The 13,137-nt window shown below is 47.2% G+C and overlaps 1 protein-coding gene across 1 annotated transcript; it reads left to right on the forward strand.

Annotated features, from left to right (window-relative positions):
* Positions 1 to 10,063: 10,063 nt before the first annotated feature.
* On the forward strand, positions 10,064 to 12,693 carry LOC127307330 (BTB/POZ domain-containing protein At1g67900). Its single transcript, XM_051338066.2, has 4 exons — positions 10,064 to 10,308; positions 10,407 to 10,476; positions 10,585 to 11,817; positions 11,957 to 12,693. Exons 1-4 carry the CDS (start codon positions 10,247 to 10,249, stop codon positions 12,497 to 12,499), a joined length of 1,908 nt encoding a protein of 635 aa, XP_051194026.1. The 5' UTR covers positions 10,064 to 10,246; the 3' UTR covers positions 12,500 to 12,693.
* The last annotated feature ends 444 nt before the right edge of the window (positions 12,694 to 13,137 follow it).

Raw genomic sequence — 13,137 nt, forward strand, 5'->3', positions numbered from 1 at the left:
GAAAATTTCTTCAATCTGAAATTTTCTCGAATTTGAAAATTTCCCAAATTTTAAATTTTCCCTAATTTAAAGTTGTTTGAATTTAAAAATTTCTCGAATTTTAAAAATATGTTCAAAACACAAAATGGAATAACAGAAAAACAAAAAAAATGAAAACCGAGAAAAAAACGACCAAACCAGTGAGGAAGCGCAGAAAAACGAGAAAAACGAAGCTGATGGGCCGTGTCCCGCTTTCTCCCGCACGCGTGCGGACGTTAATCCGCGTCGTTGCGTGCGGACACAATTGTTTCTCTCACTGTCTGCCGGTGCTGCTGCTAGCCCACTACGCGTTTCAAGGCCTATTATTATCTTTTTTTTTTTAAATCAAAGGCCCATTCTTATCTTAGTGGTGATCCTTTCCGTTAGATTCTGTTTCAATTTTTTGAGAGCGAAGATTCTGTTTCTTATAGAAAATGGAAGACAATAAGTTTTAGATTTAGATTTATCATAATGGAGACCCTTTGCATCACTCCCAGCTTTTGTAGCAACGTGCAGACAATAAATTTTAGATTTATTCGTTCTAATGAATAAGAAGAGTTTTGTTTCGAAAATATGCTTCACTCTGTATGTAACTGATGATCAGAAAAAAAAAGTTGAATAAGTTGTGGTGCAGAGTTCAATTTGGCCATGTTATTTTACAAACAGTGCACATGTGGAAGTAAAAGAAATCAAAAGAATTCTATAGTACTTGAACATGCTTAAGTATGAATACAAGCTGAAGGCACCTAAAAACTCAAATGGGCTTTCATGAGATCGTTTGTACAGGTGCATAGGTTCATTTACCTGCGAAGTGGTTCCTGATTATACATGACCATGGACTCTTCCTAACTGACCAATCCAGTAATAACTTCTGAAAGATATGAATGATAGTTTCACGATCCTAGTAGAAAGTTGGCAGTCTAGAGTAGTTGATTTCCCAAATCTTCTAACTAATAGTTCTACTTCATCCGTCCCATCTCTATTCAAAATTATTTACTTAAAGCACACCCTAAATGCCTCATGCTCCGTCTTCGTGATCTTATTCGCTTTCTTGTCCATCCGGACCAGATAGGGTTTATTTCTAGACGCTCGATTGCAGCAAACTTTGTCTATACCTCGAACATTGTGCAAGCTTGTCATCTGCGCTTGGCCCCTACAACGGTCTTTAAATCGACTTCCCTAAGGCATTTGACTCCATCAGCTAGGAGGCCTTGATCGGATTCTCCTTGCCAAGGGTTTCCTCGAGCTTTGGCGCGCTTGGATAAAATGCTTGACCACATTTGCCAAACTACGGTCCTTCTGAATGGCATTCCGAGGCGCTAGATCCAATGTCGGCACAGCCTTTGCCAAGGAGACCCTCTTCCCCCTTCTGTTCAATATCATCGCTGACATTCTGCAACAAATGTTTCTTCTGGCTTCGTGCCAGGGGCTTCTTCTCCACCCACTTGTGGAAGACCATCATTGCCCCGTCCTCCAATACGTCGACTATACCCTTACCATCAACTTTCACAAGAGTACCTTTGTTCCCATGAAAACTGATTAGGCCACTACCATGTCCATGGTGAACACTTTCGGTTGTGTTGTTTCCAATTTTACTTGGACCTATCTTGAGCTTCCGCTTTCCACACACAAAGTTTCTCTTGCTGACCTTGCCCCCATCATGTCCAAGAGTGACATGTGCCTCTCTCGCTGGCGAAGCCGATGCTTGCCTATTGGCGTCCGCCTTCTTCTCGTTAACTCTTCCTCACTGCCATGATTGCTCATGCTATGAGCGCTGGCATTCTCCCTATCGGGGTCGTTGAGGCCATTGGAAAACAGAAGAGAGCTTTCCTTTCGACTGGCAAAGAAACATGTAATGATGGGTACTGCAAGGTGGCCTGGATTGACGTTAGTGTCCCCAAAAAAATACGGTGGGCTTGGATTGCGGTGGTGAAACAAGTTGACTTATCACAGATGGTGAATCAAGAGCAGCAGAGGTACTCAGAGTTGTACCTTTTCTTGTAGTGGATGGTAATATGGCGACTTTAGGATCGCGAGATTTACCCATGATGGAGAATTTGCAGCGAACAATATCAATCCAAGTGAACTTCCAAATAAAGCTATGCTCCCCAGCAACGGCGCCAGAAAACATTCTTGATGACCCACAAGTATAGGGGATCGCAACAGTCTTCGCGGGAAGTAAAACCCAATTTATTGATTCGACACAAGGGGAGACAAAGAATACTTGAAAGCCTTAACAGCGGAGTTGTCAATTTAGCTGCACCTGGAAACAGACTTGCTCGCAAGAGTTTATCAGTAGTAACAGTTTTATAGCAGTAGCAGTAGTGAAATAACAGCAGCAGTGGAACAATGACAGCAGTAGTGATTATAGTAAACATCAGGATTAAAATACTGTAGGCACAGGGATGGATGACGGGCGTTGCATGGATGAGAGAAACTCATGTAACAATTAAAGCAGGGCATTTGCAGATAGTAATAAAACGGTGTCCAAGTACTAAGCAATCCATAGGCATGTGTTCCGTATATAGTCGTACGTGCTCGCAATGAAAAACTTGCACAACATCTTTTGTCCTACCAGCCGGTGGCAGCCGACACTACTAGGAAAAGGGCTATAGCTGCACGGAAGGGTGCCGGCGCACCATCATTGACGCGCGCCGGTGGCAAAATACCGCCGGCGATCCATTTTAGGCCGCGCCGGCGAAGAACCTATACTGCCGGCGCACAACAAAATTTAGTGCGCCGGGAATAAAATTCGAAGAGTTCTGGCCGGAAACAGAAAATATGGGCAACTTACCCCCGGCGCACCTCTATGGTGGTGCGCCGGTGGTAGACAATTTACCACCAGCGCACCACCATAGAGGTGCGCGGGGGGTAAGTTGCCTAGAGTTTTCTCTCCCCCCCCCCCCCGGGAATCGCCTTTTCAGTTTTCGAAAAAATAATAGAAAATGATAGAAAATTCAAAAAATAAAATCCTTTGAAATTCCCATGTAATATGTGATCTAGTTTTAGTGAAAATTTGAAATTTTGAATTTCGATGTATTATGCAAAATGGCGTCATCTTTCGGTAAAACGGGATTTCTGGCTGCATACGACCTCCGATGAAAAACTTTTTTATATCAAAATCGATCAACTCGAAATTTCCTATTCGAATTCAACCGCCTACGGCCGTTTGGAGAAAAAATGGATTCGTCAAATTCAAAACAGAAACAGGACTTTTTTCAGATTTAAGATTTGGGTGAAAAAAAGAAAAAAATAGCCCCGGCGCACCACCCTACTTGGTGCGCCGGCGGTAAGCAGTGCTATATAGGCACAACTCAGCCCGCGGTACTCACTTTCCCCTTCTCTTTTCCTCCTCCTCCTCCTCCTCCTCCTCCTCCTCCATCTCCTGCTCCTCCTTCTCTATACCGAGCTTCTGCGGCGGCGAGCTACTCCGGCGACCTACTCATCCTCCTCGTCCACCGACGGCCACGACGTCCTCCGACCTCCTCCACCACCTCCAGCCTCCTCGACGTCCTCCGGACTCCTCGACGTCCTCCGGTCTCCTCGACGTCCTCCGGACTCCTCCAACATCTCCGGCCTCCCCCATCACCGTCGGCCTCCTCCACCACCTCCGGCATCCTCCACCTCCTCCGGGCTCCTCCACCTCTGGCCTACTCCTCCTCCTCCGGCCTACTCCTCCACCTCCTACACCGGCCCGCCAATCTCGGGAGCTTCCAGCATCCTCATGCACCTCATGCACCTCCTACACTGGCGCATAGACGACAACCACGGTTGACTAGCTAGATCTAGATCTAGATCTGGATCTAGATTTGAATTTTTTTTGTTTTCTTGTATAACTTACCGCCGGCGAACTAGACAGGTGCGCCGGGGATAGCGCGAGATACCGCCGGCGCACCGACTGGTGCGCCGGCAATAAGCTATTATCACCAGTCTGTTCCCACCGGCGGGTTGTAGTGCGCCGGCAATAGCCCATTTTGGTGCGCCGGCAATAAGCCTTTTCCTAGTAGTCCGGGCCTCTAGGGAATCTACTGGAAATTAAGGTACTCCTTTTAATAGAGTACCGGAGCAAAGCATTAACACTCCGTGAACACATGTGATCCTCACATCACCGCCTCCCCCCCGGTTGTCCCAATTTCTGTCACTTTGGGGCCTCGGGTTCCGGATAGCTACATGTGTATAAAACTTGCAGGTAAGATCATAAAACAATGCATATCATCATGAAACAATAACATGTTCAGATCTGAGATCATGGCACTCGGGCCCTAGTGACAAGCATTAAGCATAACAAGTTGCAACAATATCATCAAAGTACCAATTACGGACACTAGGCACTATGCCCTAACAATCTTATGCTATTACATGACCAATCTCATCCAATCCCTACCACCCCCTTCAGCCTACAGCGGGGGAATTACTCACACATGGATTGGGGAAACATGGTTGGTCGATGGAGAGGCGTCGGTGGTGATGATGGCGATGATCTCCTCCAATTCCCCGTCCCGACGGAGTGCCAGAACGGAGTTTCTGGTCCCGAGACGGAGTTTTGCGACGGTGGCGGCGTACTGGATGGTTTCTGGCGACTTCGACTTCCCGTCTCGCGTTTATAGATCGAAACCCTTAAGTAGTCCAGAGGGGGGCGTCAGAGGCTGGCCTAGGGGGCCACACGCTAGGGCGGCGCGCCCCCCCTCCAGGCCACGCCGGCCTAGTGTGTGGGGGCCCTAGGCCTCCCCCAGGCCTGCCCTTCTGGCTCCGTGATTCTTCTGGAAAAATAAGCCCTTCGACATAAATTCCGGGGATTTTCCTGAAAGTTGAATTTCTGCACAAAAACGAGACACCAGAGCAATTCTGCTGAAAACAGCGTTAGTCCGTGTTAGTTGTATCCAAAATACACAAATTAGAGGCAAAACAATAACAAAAGTGTTCGGGAAAGTAGATACGTTTTGGACGTATCAGTGTCTCACAAAAAAAAAACTCTCAAACAAAAGTTCTATTCCCATTCTTTCAGACATCTGCAGATTTGATGAACTGGAGACTAAGGTTTGGAGAAACGCTCCTCCTTTGAAATGCAAAGTGTTCTGCTGGCTAGCTAGGAAAATACGCCTCCCAACCAACGAATGGCGGTTTCGGCACCACCTCTCTGCGAGTGCTTTCTACATCTCTTGCCCCCGAGATGAAGACACATACCACCTGATTCTCTCGTGCCTTGGGCCCGAGAAGTGTGGCACCATGAACTCGTGTCCCAGGACTTCGGCACCTTCTCGAACCTATGCCTCTCACACTGGTGCAACTATGAACAAGCTATTATCAACATTGCCTGGAATATTGGGAAGAGTTGGAATGCGCTAACCTTCAACAATATTGACGAGAGCCTTGTCTAGGTCTCTCTCTGCTGCATAGAAGATGTTAGGCTTTGAGCCTATCGATGAATGATTACCACCTCGACCTCTTCTCTTAATTCATGGTGTAATAATCATGATGCTCCCGCTCCCACTTCTTCTTTGCTTCTCTGTCCTCTAATAAGTCTGTAATGCTCCCAATGTATATTCTTGTGGCTATTTACAAAAGTTCAGGCTGGTGTAAGGCCGCCACAATCCTAGTCAAAAAAAAAAAAAAATTATGCTTCTCTTCTGCTGCACATATATTACCTCCGTTCTAAAATGCAAGTCCTTCTCTCTAAAAAGGCTTATATTTCGAAACAAAGGTAGTACTAACCAGTCAGACACTAGAACTCAAGTATAGCATGTGAAATTCCGTGATCACAAATTACATTACGTGGGACCTAGACTTGGAAGGTGGTAGAAGAGGAATGGAGTGCAATGTACATAAAGCTCATAGCCAAGAAAAGAGAAAGCGGGGCCTGAATAAGACAGATTGCGAATGATGTGCTCTCGGTCTCGGGGTCGAGAGCATGATTTCAGGTGCTATGCTATGGCTGCTATCCCTCGCATAATCTAGAAGCATAGATCTCTTGAGCTAAGTGCAGGCAATGGATGCCCAAAGATGCCCCATCCAGTCACAACACAATACCAGTGACAGTAGCTCATAGTTTAGTATAGCAATGACAGACTTCAGGAGAGTGGCTAGTATTTTACTAGCGCTATCGATTCCCCATCCTTGACAGCCTCCCATAATCCTCGTGCCTTCTGGCCAGATTTAGAGACAGAGCTGTCTCAAGCTATGATAAAGTATGCTGTTATGTCTCATCAACCGATGAGATGGTCGATTACTGCATGCACGACGGGGCGATTGACTGACTGACAGAGTATCGACGTTATGATCCAGGTCAAACCCAGACCCAGGCCTGGACTAATGGAATCAAAGCATTTCCTCAAATATATTCGATATCTAGATTTCAAGTTAGTTATGGCCTATGGGAATGTGAGCTCTGAATTTTCCTGCAACGGTCTCTAGAATCTTCCCTGCACTCTTTGTTTTGCAAAGAGGAGAGAAGCAAGTGGCAGACGCTTGATCCGACACATACACATGGATGCAGCTAGTATGATACACGAGCGGGATACATGTAAATCTGGGATCGTGGCCACGCAAGCTCGAGGTTTCAGTTGCGTTTTACATACACAGATGAAAAGCGCTGAGTGGGAAGACAATGTACTTATGCTAGTACTGGATTTGGCGAAACAGGTTTGGCCTAAACCCGGCCTGAACCTTTCCGGCAGGAGACGATGAACATATCATACCTGACTTCGGGTGCAACCTTTTCTTTTCGTCTGGACCACCCATTTGATTTTCCTGATTGCCGCGTCTCTAATCTAATTTAGTGGCGACATGAATTGGATGACCAAAGGTGCTCCACTCGAGTCATCAAAAGCAAACTCATATAGGCCGCCTAACCATAGCCGCTGATGAAAAGGCGACCAAACACAACGCTGGCGTAGTTAATTAGACCGATGGGGGATACGTTCAAGTATCGAAGAAATTCAACCTGATCATAAGCAAAAAAAAAATTTTTGTTATTCCCTATGTTCAAATTAGCTGACTTCACCAAAGAAGTTCTTGAAGCTATCTCCCAAATGAAACATAATAAAGCTCCGGGACTAGACATGTTTCCCGCTAAGTTTTACCGAACATTATACGAAGTCATCAAAAACGATTTGATGGATTTATTTGTACATGAACATTTACCGCTGTATAATTGAATTTTCGATTTATTACCTTACTTTCTAACAAAAAGAATGCGGTTCAAATCCAGCAGTATCGCCTTATTTGCTTACTAAATGTGAGTTTTAAGATATTCACTAAAGTAGGAACAAATAGAATAACGACGATGGCTCCAAAAGTTATCATTCCTACTTGGACCGCATTCATGCTTGGTCGTCAACTCCTAGAGGGGGTTATGGTGTTGTATTCATCGGAGAAAATGGATGGAATTGATTTTGAGAAAGCCTATAATAGAATTAAATGGTTCTTTCTCCAACAAACATTGCGTATGAAAGGTTTTGTACCAGAGTGATGCGAATTAGTTACGCAATTTGTTCAGGGTGGATCGGTTGGAATTAAGGTCAATAACGATATTTGACTTTATTTCCAAACTAGAAAGGGACTGGGCAAGGAGATCCCTTATCACATTTACTTTTTAACACTATTGCGGATACATTGGCCATTCTAATTGCCAGGTAGAAGAAGATTGCCAAGTAGATTGACTCATTCCTCATCTAGATGAAGGAGGAGTTTCAATCCTACAATACACCGACGATACGATGATTCTCCTGGAAAATGATCTAGAAAAGCAAATCAATATGAAGTTAATCTTGTGCATCTACGAACAACTTTTGGGGCACAAGATTAATTTTAACAGGAGTGGAATCTTTTGTTTTGAATATGCCAAGGAGATGAAGGAGAAGTACAAGCAAAATTTCAGATGTGCAACTAGCTCTCTTCCCTTTTGATACTTAGTTGTCATAATTCATCATAGAAGATTACTAAGTAAAGAATGGAACTTAGTGGAGAATCGCTTCGAGAAAATGTTGGGTTGCTCGCAAGGCAAGGCTATCTTACGGTGATAGACTTGTGGTTACCCATTCCCTTCTTGCTAGTCTTCCGATATTCATCTCTCTTTTCTAGAGAAACCTATAGGGGTTCAGAAAATATTAGATTTCTATCGGTCCATTTTTTGGCAAAGCGATCAACACCGAAAAAAATATAGACTAACAAGAGAAAACACCATTTGCCGATCCAAAGTCTTGGGGTTGAATTCCTTGACAAAAATAAATGCTTGCCTAGTAAATGGATGTACAAACTCTTGAACGAGGAAGGTGTGAGGCAGGAGCTGCTGCATAATAAATATTTTGAAAAACAAAATTTTATCACAACTGGCAGCTAAAACAACAAACTCTCAATTCCACAAAGGGTTAATGGGAGTTTAAAATGAGTTCTTTAGTAGAGGTTCTTTTAACATAGGGAATGTCCAAAGGACTCATTTTTGGGAGGATACTCTAAGCAATGCCTATTCCTATATAATATTATGCGACGGAAAAATGTTTTAGCTGCCGATATCTTTTCGGGTACTCACCTAAATATTTAGTTTACAAGGGTTTTAAGCGAACTCAGGTGGGAATCTCGGTTAATTTTAGTTCTAAGGTTAATCATGTGAGTTTAACAACCGAAGAAGATAGATTCATATGTAATCTTTCAACCTTGGGATCTTTCACAGTGAAATCCATTTACGGTTGTATGGTGAATGGTCACATCATATTTTCTGAAGAAATATATCTAGAAAATGAAAGTACCTTCTAAGCCTTCATAAAAGAAATTATACTTACAAAAGGTAAACTTGCTAAACAAAATTGGAATGGTTGTAAGAAATGAACTTCCCGTGACTCTGAGAAGTCTATTAACCATCATTTTTTTTTGTTTGTCCCTTTGCTCGTCTGATTTGGAGGGCATTTCATTTTATTTTTAATATTCCTACACATGCTAGTGTTACCAATATGTTCCGTAACTGGCTAAATACAATTGAAAATGAAACTAAAACTCATATTTCTACATGTGTTTGTGCTTTAGTTTTGAATTGCAGAAATGATATCATCTTTGACAAAGCTAGAGCTGCTCATTTTTTACACGGATAGTGGTCTTACTCAACAGGCACATATAGATTTTAGATGTAGCCGTCTAGAGAGACGGTTGCACGGGATATCTACGACCAGAGTGGCTGATGGCTTTTATGTCCACCCTCTGCGGTTCATGAGCTGTAAAACTTTATAAATGTGAAACTCCAAAAAATGCAACAAAAGAGTTTGTGCATCGATTGATGCAGATGCAGGGTCATCGCTCTCCCCATTTTAAAAAAAGTTGACGCAGCAGGGGCGGACCCAAGAGAAAGTTTCAGTGGAGCCAAACATATGAGTAGAGGCACTTGTTAGCAAATTTAAACAATTTAAAGATTTTTCTTATAAAACGTGAAAATATTTCTGCAGTTCAAAGCTTTGAGTTTGGTTGCAGATTCGGATATATTTATACACAAAATATGTCTATATATATTCATATTGTCGATAACTAATATGGAATGGAGGTAGTACCAAACAGTAAACCCAGCTTTTCGTTTTGATGCGCTCCAGTGTTCACTTACCCCAAATAGTGCAATTCAGTTATTAGCTGTTCTTTTGCACAGTATTTAGAGTTGCGCCGAATTACTATAGTACTTCTATTTGCTGTTCTTATGGAGCAATAGCTGTTTTGTGACATGAACATGCATTAACTAGCTCGCCAACCCAACCCCTGCAGCTTGATAGGAGGAGCCCATCCAACAAAACCCTGCAAGATCCTCCAACTCTTCTCTGAGCCCATCCATCTTGACTTGTGCTGTTGTGTATGCGGCTAGCTCTCTGGTCCCTGTTTTCACATGTCCACCTCCACTCCACTCCAATCACAATCCCAATTCAAGCACTGAAAGTTCATCCAGTGGCATGGCGTCTGTGTACGCACATACTTACGCTGCATATTCCTCCCTTGATCTAATCTCATCACACCTCAGATTAATTAGGATGCTGAATCTGACGATGAAAACCTCACACTTCCCTCCGACCACTTGGCCTTCCTTGGGCAGCAATGGTATAAGTAGAGAGCCACCGAGGGCCAAGGTGCGGCTCACACAAAGTTAGCAGCACTAAGTGGTGGCTGGTGGTTATAACCAACCAACCTAACCTCCCTCCTCCACTCAAAGTTTCAGACCCCTCCTCTGTTTAGCGAGTGCCGGGGGACTCGGCCAGCCACCATGAAGTTCATGAAACTTGGCGGGAGGCCCGACACTTTCTTCTCCCCCTCCGAGTCCGCGAGGTGCCGATCCTGATTGCGCGCGCGCGATCCATCTTCGTCAGTTTCTTTCTTTCTGGTCCGAGCTTTGTGTCTGGTTCTGATCGTGTGTTCTGCTCCAGGTCCGTTTATACGGAGGTGACCACTGACCTGCAGATCCTGGTGGGTAACTGCCTCTACCATCTCCACAAGGTACGTAATGGACGATCCACGAACCGGATTGCCTCTCTGTTTCTTCGGCTTTGTTCGCGGCTAGAATGATATCCTGACGAGACTGTTGGTTTCTCGATCGATCGGCAGTTTCCTCTGCTCTCGAAATGCCTGCTCCTGCAGGCGCTCTGCGCCGAGCCCGGCTCCGGCGGCGACGGCGAGGTCATCGAGCTCGCGGGGTTCCCCGGCGGAGCGGAGGCGTTCGAGGCCTGCGCCAAGTTCTGCTACGGCATCACCATCACCGTCAGCGCGCGCAACCTCGTCCCGCTCCGTTGCGCGGCGGCGCACCTCGGCATGTCGGAGGCCGCCGACCGGGGCAACCTCGCCGCGAAGCTCGACTCCTTCCTGGCCTCCTGCCTCCTGCGCCGCTGGAAGGACGCGCTCGCCGTGCTCCAATCCACGCGCCACGGTGCGCCGCTCTGCGAGGAGCTCGGCCTCACCTCCCGCTGCGTGGACGCCGTCGCGGTACTCATCGCCAGCCCCGCCAACGCCATGCCCGCCAAGTCGACGTCGGCGTCGCCGTGGTGGGCGCACGACGTGGCCGAGCTCGGCGTCGACATGTTCTGGCGCATCATGGTGGCCGTCAAGTCGACCGGCGCCGTCCACGAGAAGACCGTCGGCGACGCGCTCAAGGCGTACGCGCGCCGCTGGCTGCCCAACGTGGCCAAGGACGCGGAGCAGCCGTTCGATGACGCTGGCGCCATTGCCGCCGCCGACGACAGCGTGAAGCAGGTCACCACGAGGCACCGGCTCCTGCTGGAGAAGATCGTGAGCCTTCTCCCCGTGGACAAGGACGCCGTCTCCTGCGCCTTCCTCCTCAAGCTCCTCAAGGCGGCCAACATCCTCAGCGCGTCCGCCGCGTCCAAGGCCGAGCTGGTCAGGAGGGTGGCGTGGCAGCTCGAGGAGGCCAGCGTCGGCGACCTGCTCATCCCGTCAGTGTCCTGCGTCAGCGACATGCTCTACGACGTGGACGCCGTGGCTGCCATCCTCGACGAGTTCGCGCTACGGCACGCGGCGGCGACCGCGCAACATCCAGCAGCGGGGAGCCCCGACGACGACAGCCCGGTGCGGTCGGGCGGGCACCGGCGGTCGAGGTCGGACGAGAGCGTGGGGTTCGATGGCGCGCGGCGGTCGTCATCGGCGGCGCCTGTCTCGCAGTACGCGCTGGCGAGGGTGGGCAGGCTGGTGGACGCGTTCCTGATCGAGGTGAGCAAGGACCCCAACCTGCCCGTGGACAAGCTGCTCGCCATTGCCGAGGCCGTGCCCGACAGCGCCCGCCCGGAGCACGACGGCCTCTACAAAGTCGTCGACTCGTACCTCAAGGTAAAAAACTCTTCTTTTCACTCCTCAAATTCCTTGTGTCGTAGATTCGCGGTAACCTCAAACTCCAAAGTTGGAGTATATATGTACAAACAAGAGCTTTTCTTCGCATAAACATTTTTGTGCATTATTTTACACACAGGCGCACCCGGAGATGAGCAAGAGCGCGAGAAAGCGGCTGTGCCGGGTGCTCAACTGCCGGAAGCTGTCGGAGAAGGCGTGCTCGCACGCGGCGCAGAACGAGCTCCTCCCGCTCCGCGTCGTCGTGCAGGTGCTCTTCTTCGAGCACGCCCGCGCGGCGGCGCTCTCTGGCGGGCCCGTCGCCTCCGACTCCGACCTGCCGAGCAACATCAAGGCGCTGCTGTCCTCCAAGTCTGCAGGGTCGGAGGACGACGACGCCGACCGGGTAGACGAGCAGCGGCTCCGCGCCCTGGCATCCGGCGCGTCCCCCGGCGACGACTGGAGCGTGGAGGGCCTCCGGCGCGCGGCGTCCAAGATCGCCACGCTGCGCATGAAGATGGAGGAGGACGAGGACGATGATGAGGAGTTCGTGCGCAAGGCCGGGCTGTCGCGCAGCGCGTCCCTGCGGTTCAGGGCCTTCTGCGCCCTCCCGACGGCGAACCCCAAGCGGATGCTCAGCAAGCTGTGGCCTTTGGCTAGAAGCATCACCGCCGACCGGCATTAGCAACCAGCAAGCCATTAAGTTTTTTTGTAATTGCTTCTTCTGTCTCTTCTTTTTTGGGGTTTTCTACCTTGCCCAAGGCTCAAGGTTGATTTGTTTCTATCTTTGATCTCATCAGTTACAGTTCTAAGGCTGAGTGTACCATCCCTGTAGCCCTAATCATATAATTGTCAAAATAAAATAGGAACATATCTGCACATGTTACTTCTATATGCATGCATGCATGGTAAATTAATGTTTTTTTTTCTTTTTTTAGGAGAACAAAATGAACATCGTTTGAGAAAAAAGTTAACCAAATATGTTCTGAACCTTGTGCAAGCTGAATTCTAGCCCTATTATTTCTGACTTCTGAGTAATGGGAAGTTCTTTTCCAGCAAGAAAAAACAAAGCTCAAGATCGTCAACTTAGAACAAGAATTTCTAGGAAGATGATGATATCAGTGCAGAATCATACTCATAGTACTCCAAAGACCAACTCATCCATCACGAAGCACTATCTTCATTTCGTATCTCATGATTGCAATCCACTTGGCAAGCAATTGCATCTAGAAGAGTTAGAAAAGAAAGTACCAAGACAAGGAGAGCATGAGCATGGAAATTCCATGGCCGAATCAAATGCACTGCAGATAATAATATTTGCTC

Source organism: Lolium perenne, chromosome 6, assembly GCF_019359855.2.
Source record: "Lolium perenne isolate Kyuss_39 chromosome 6, Kyuss_2.0, whole genome shotgun sequence".
NCBI lineage: Eukaryota > Viridiplantae > Streptophyta > Magnoliopsida > Poales > Poaceae > Lolium > Lolium perenne.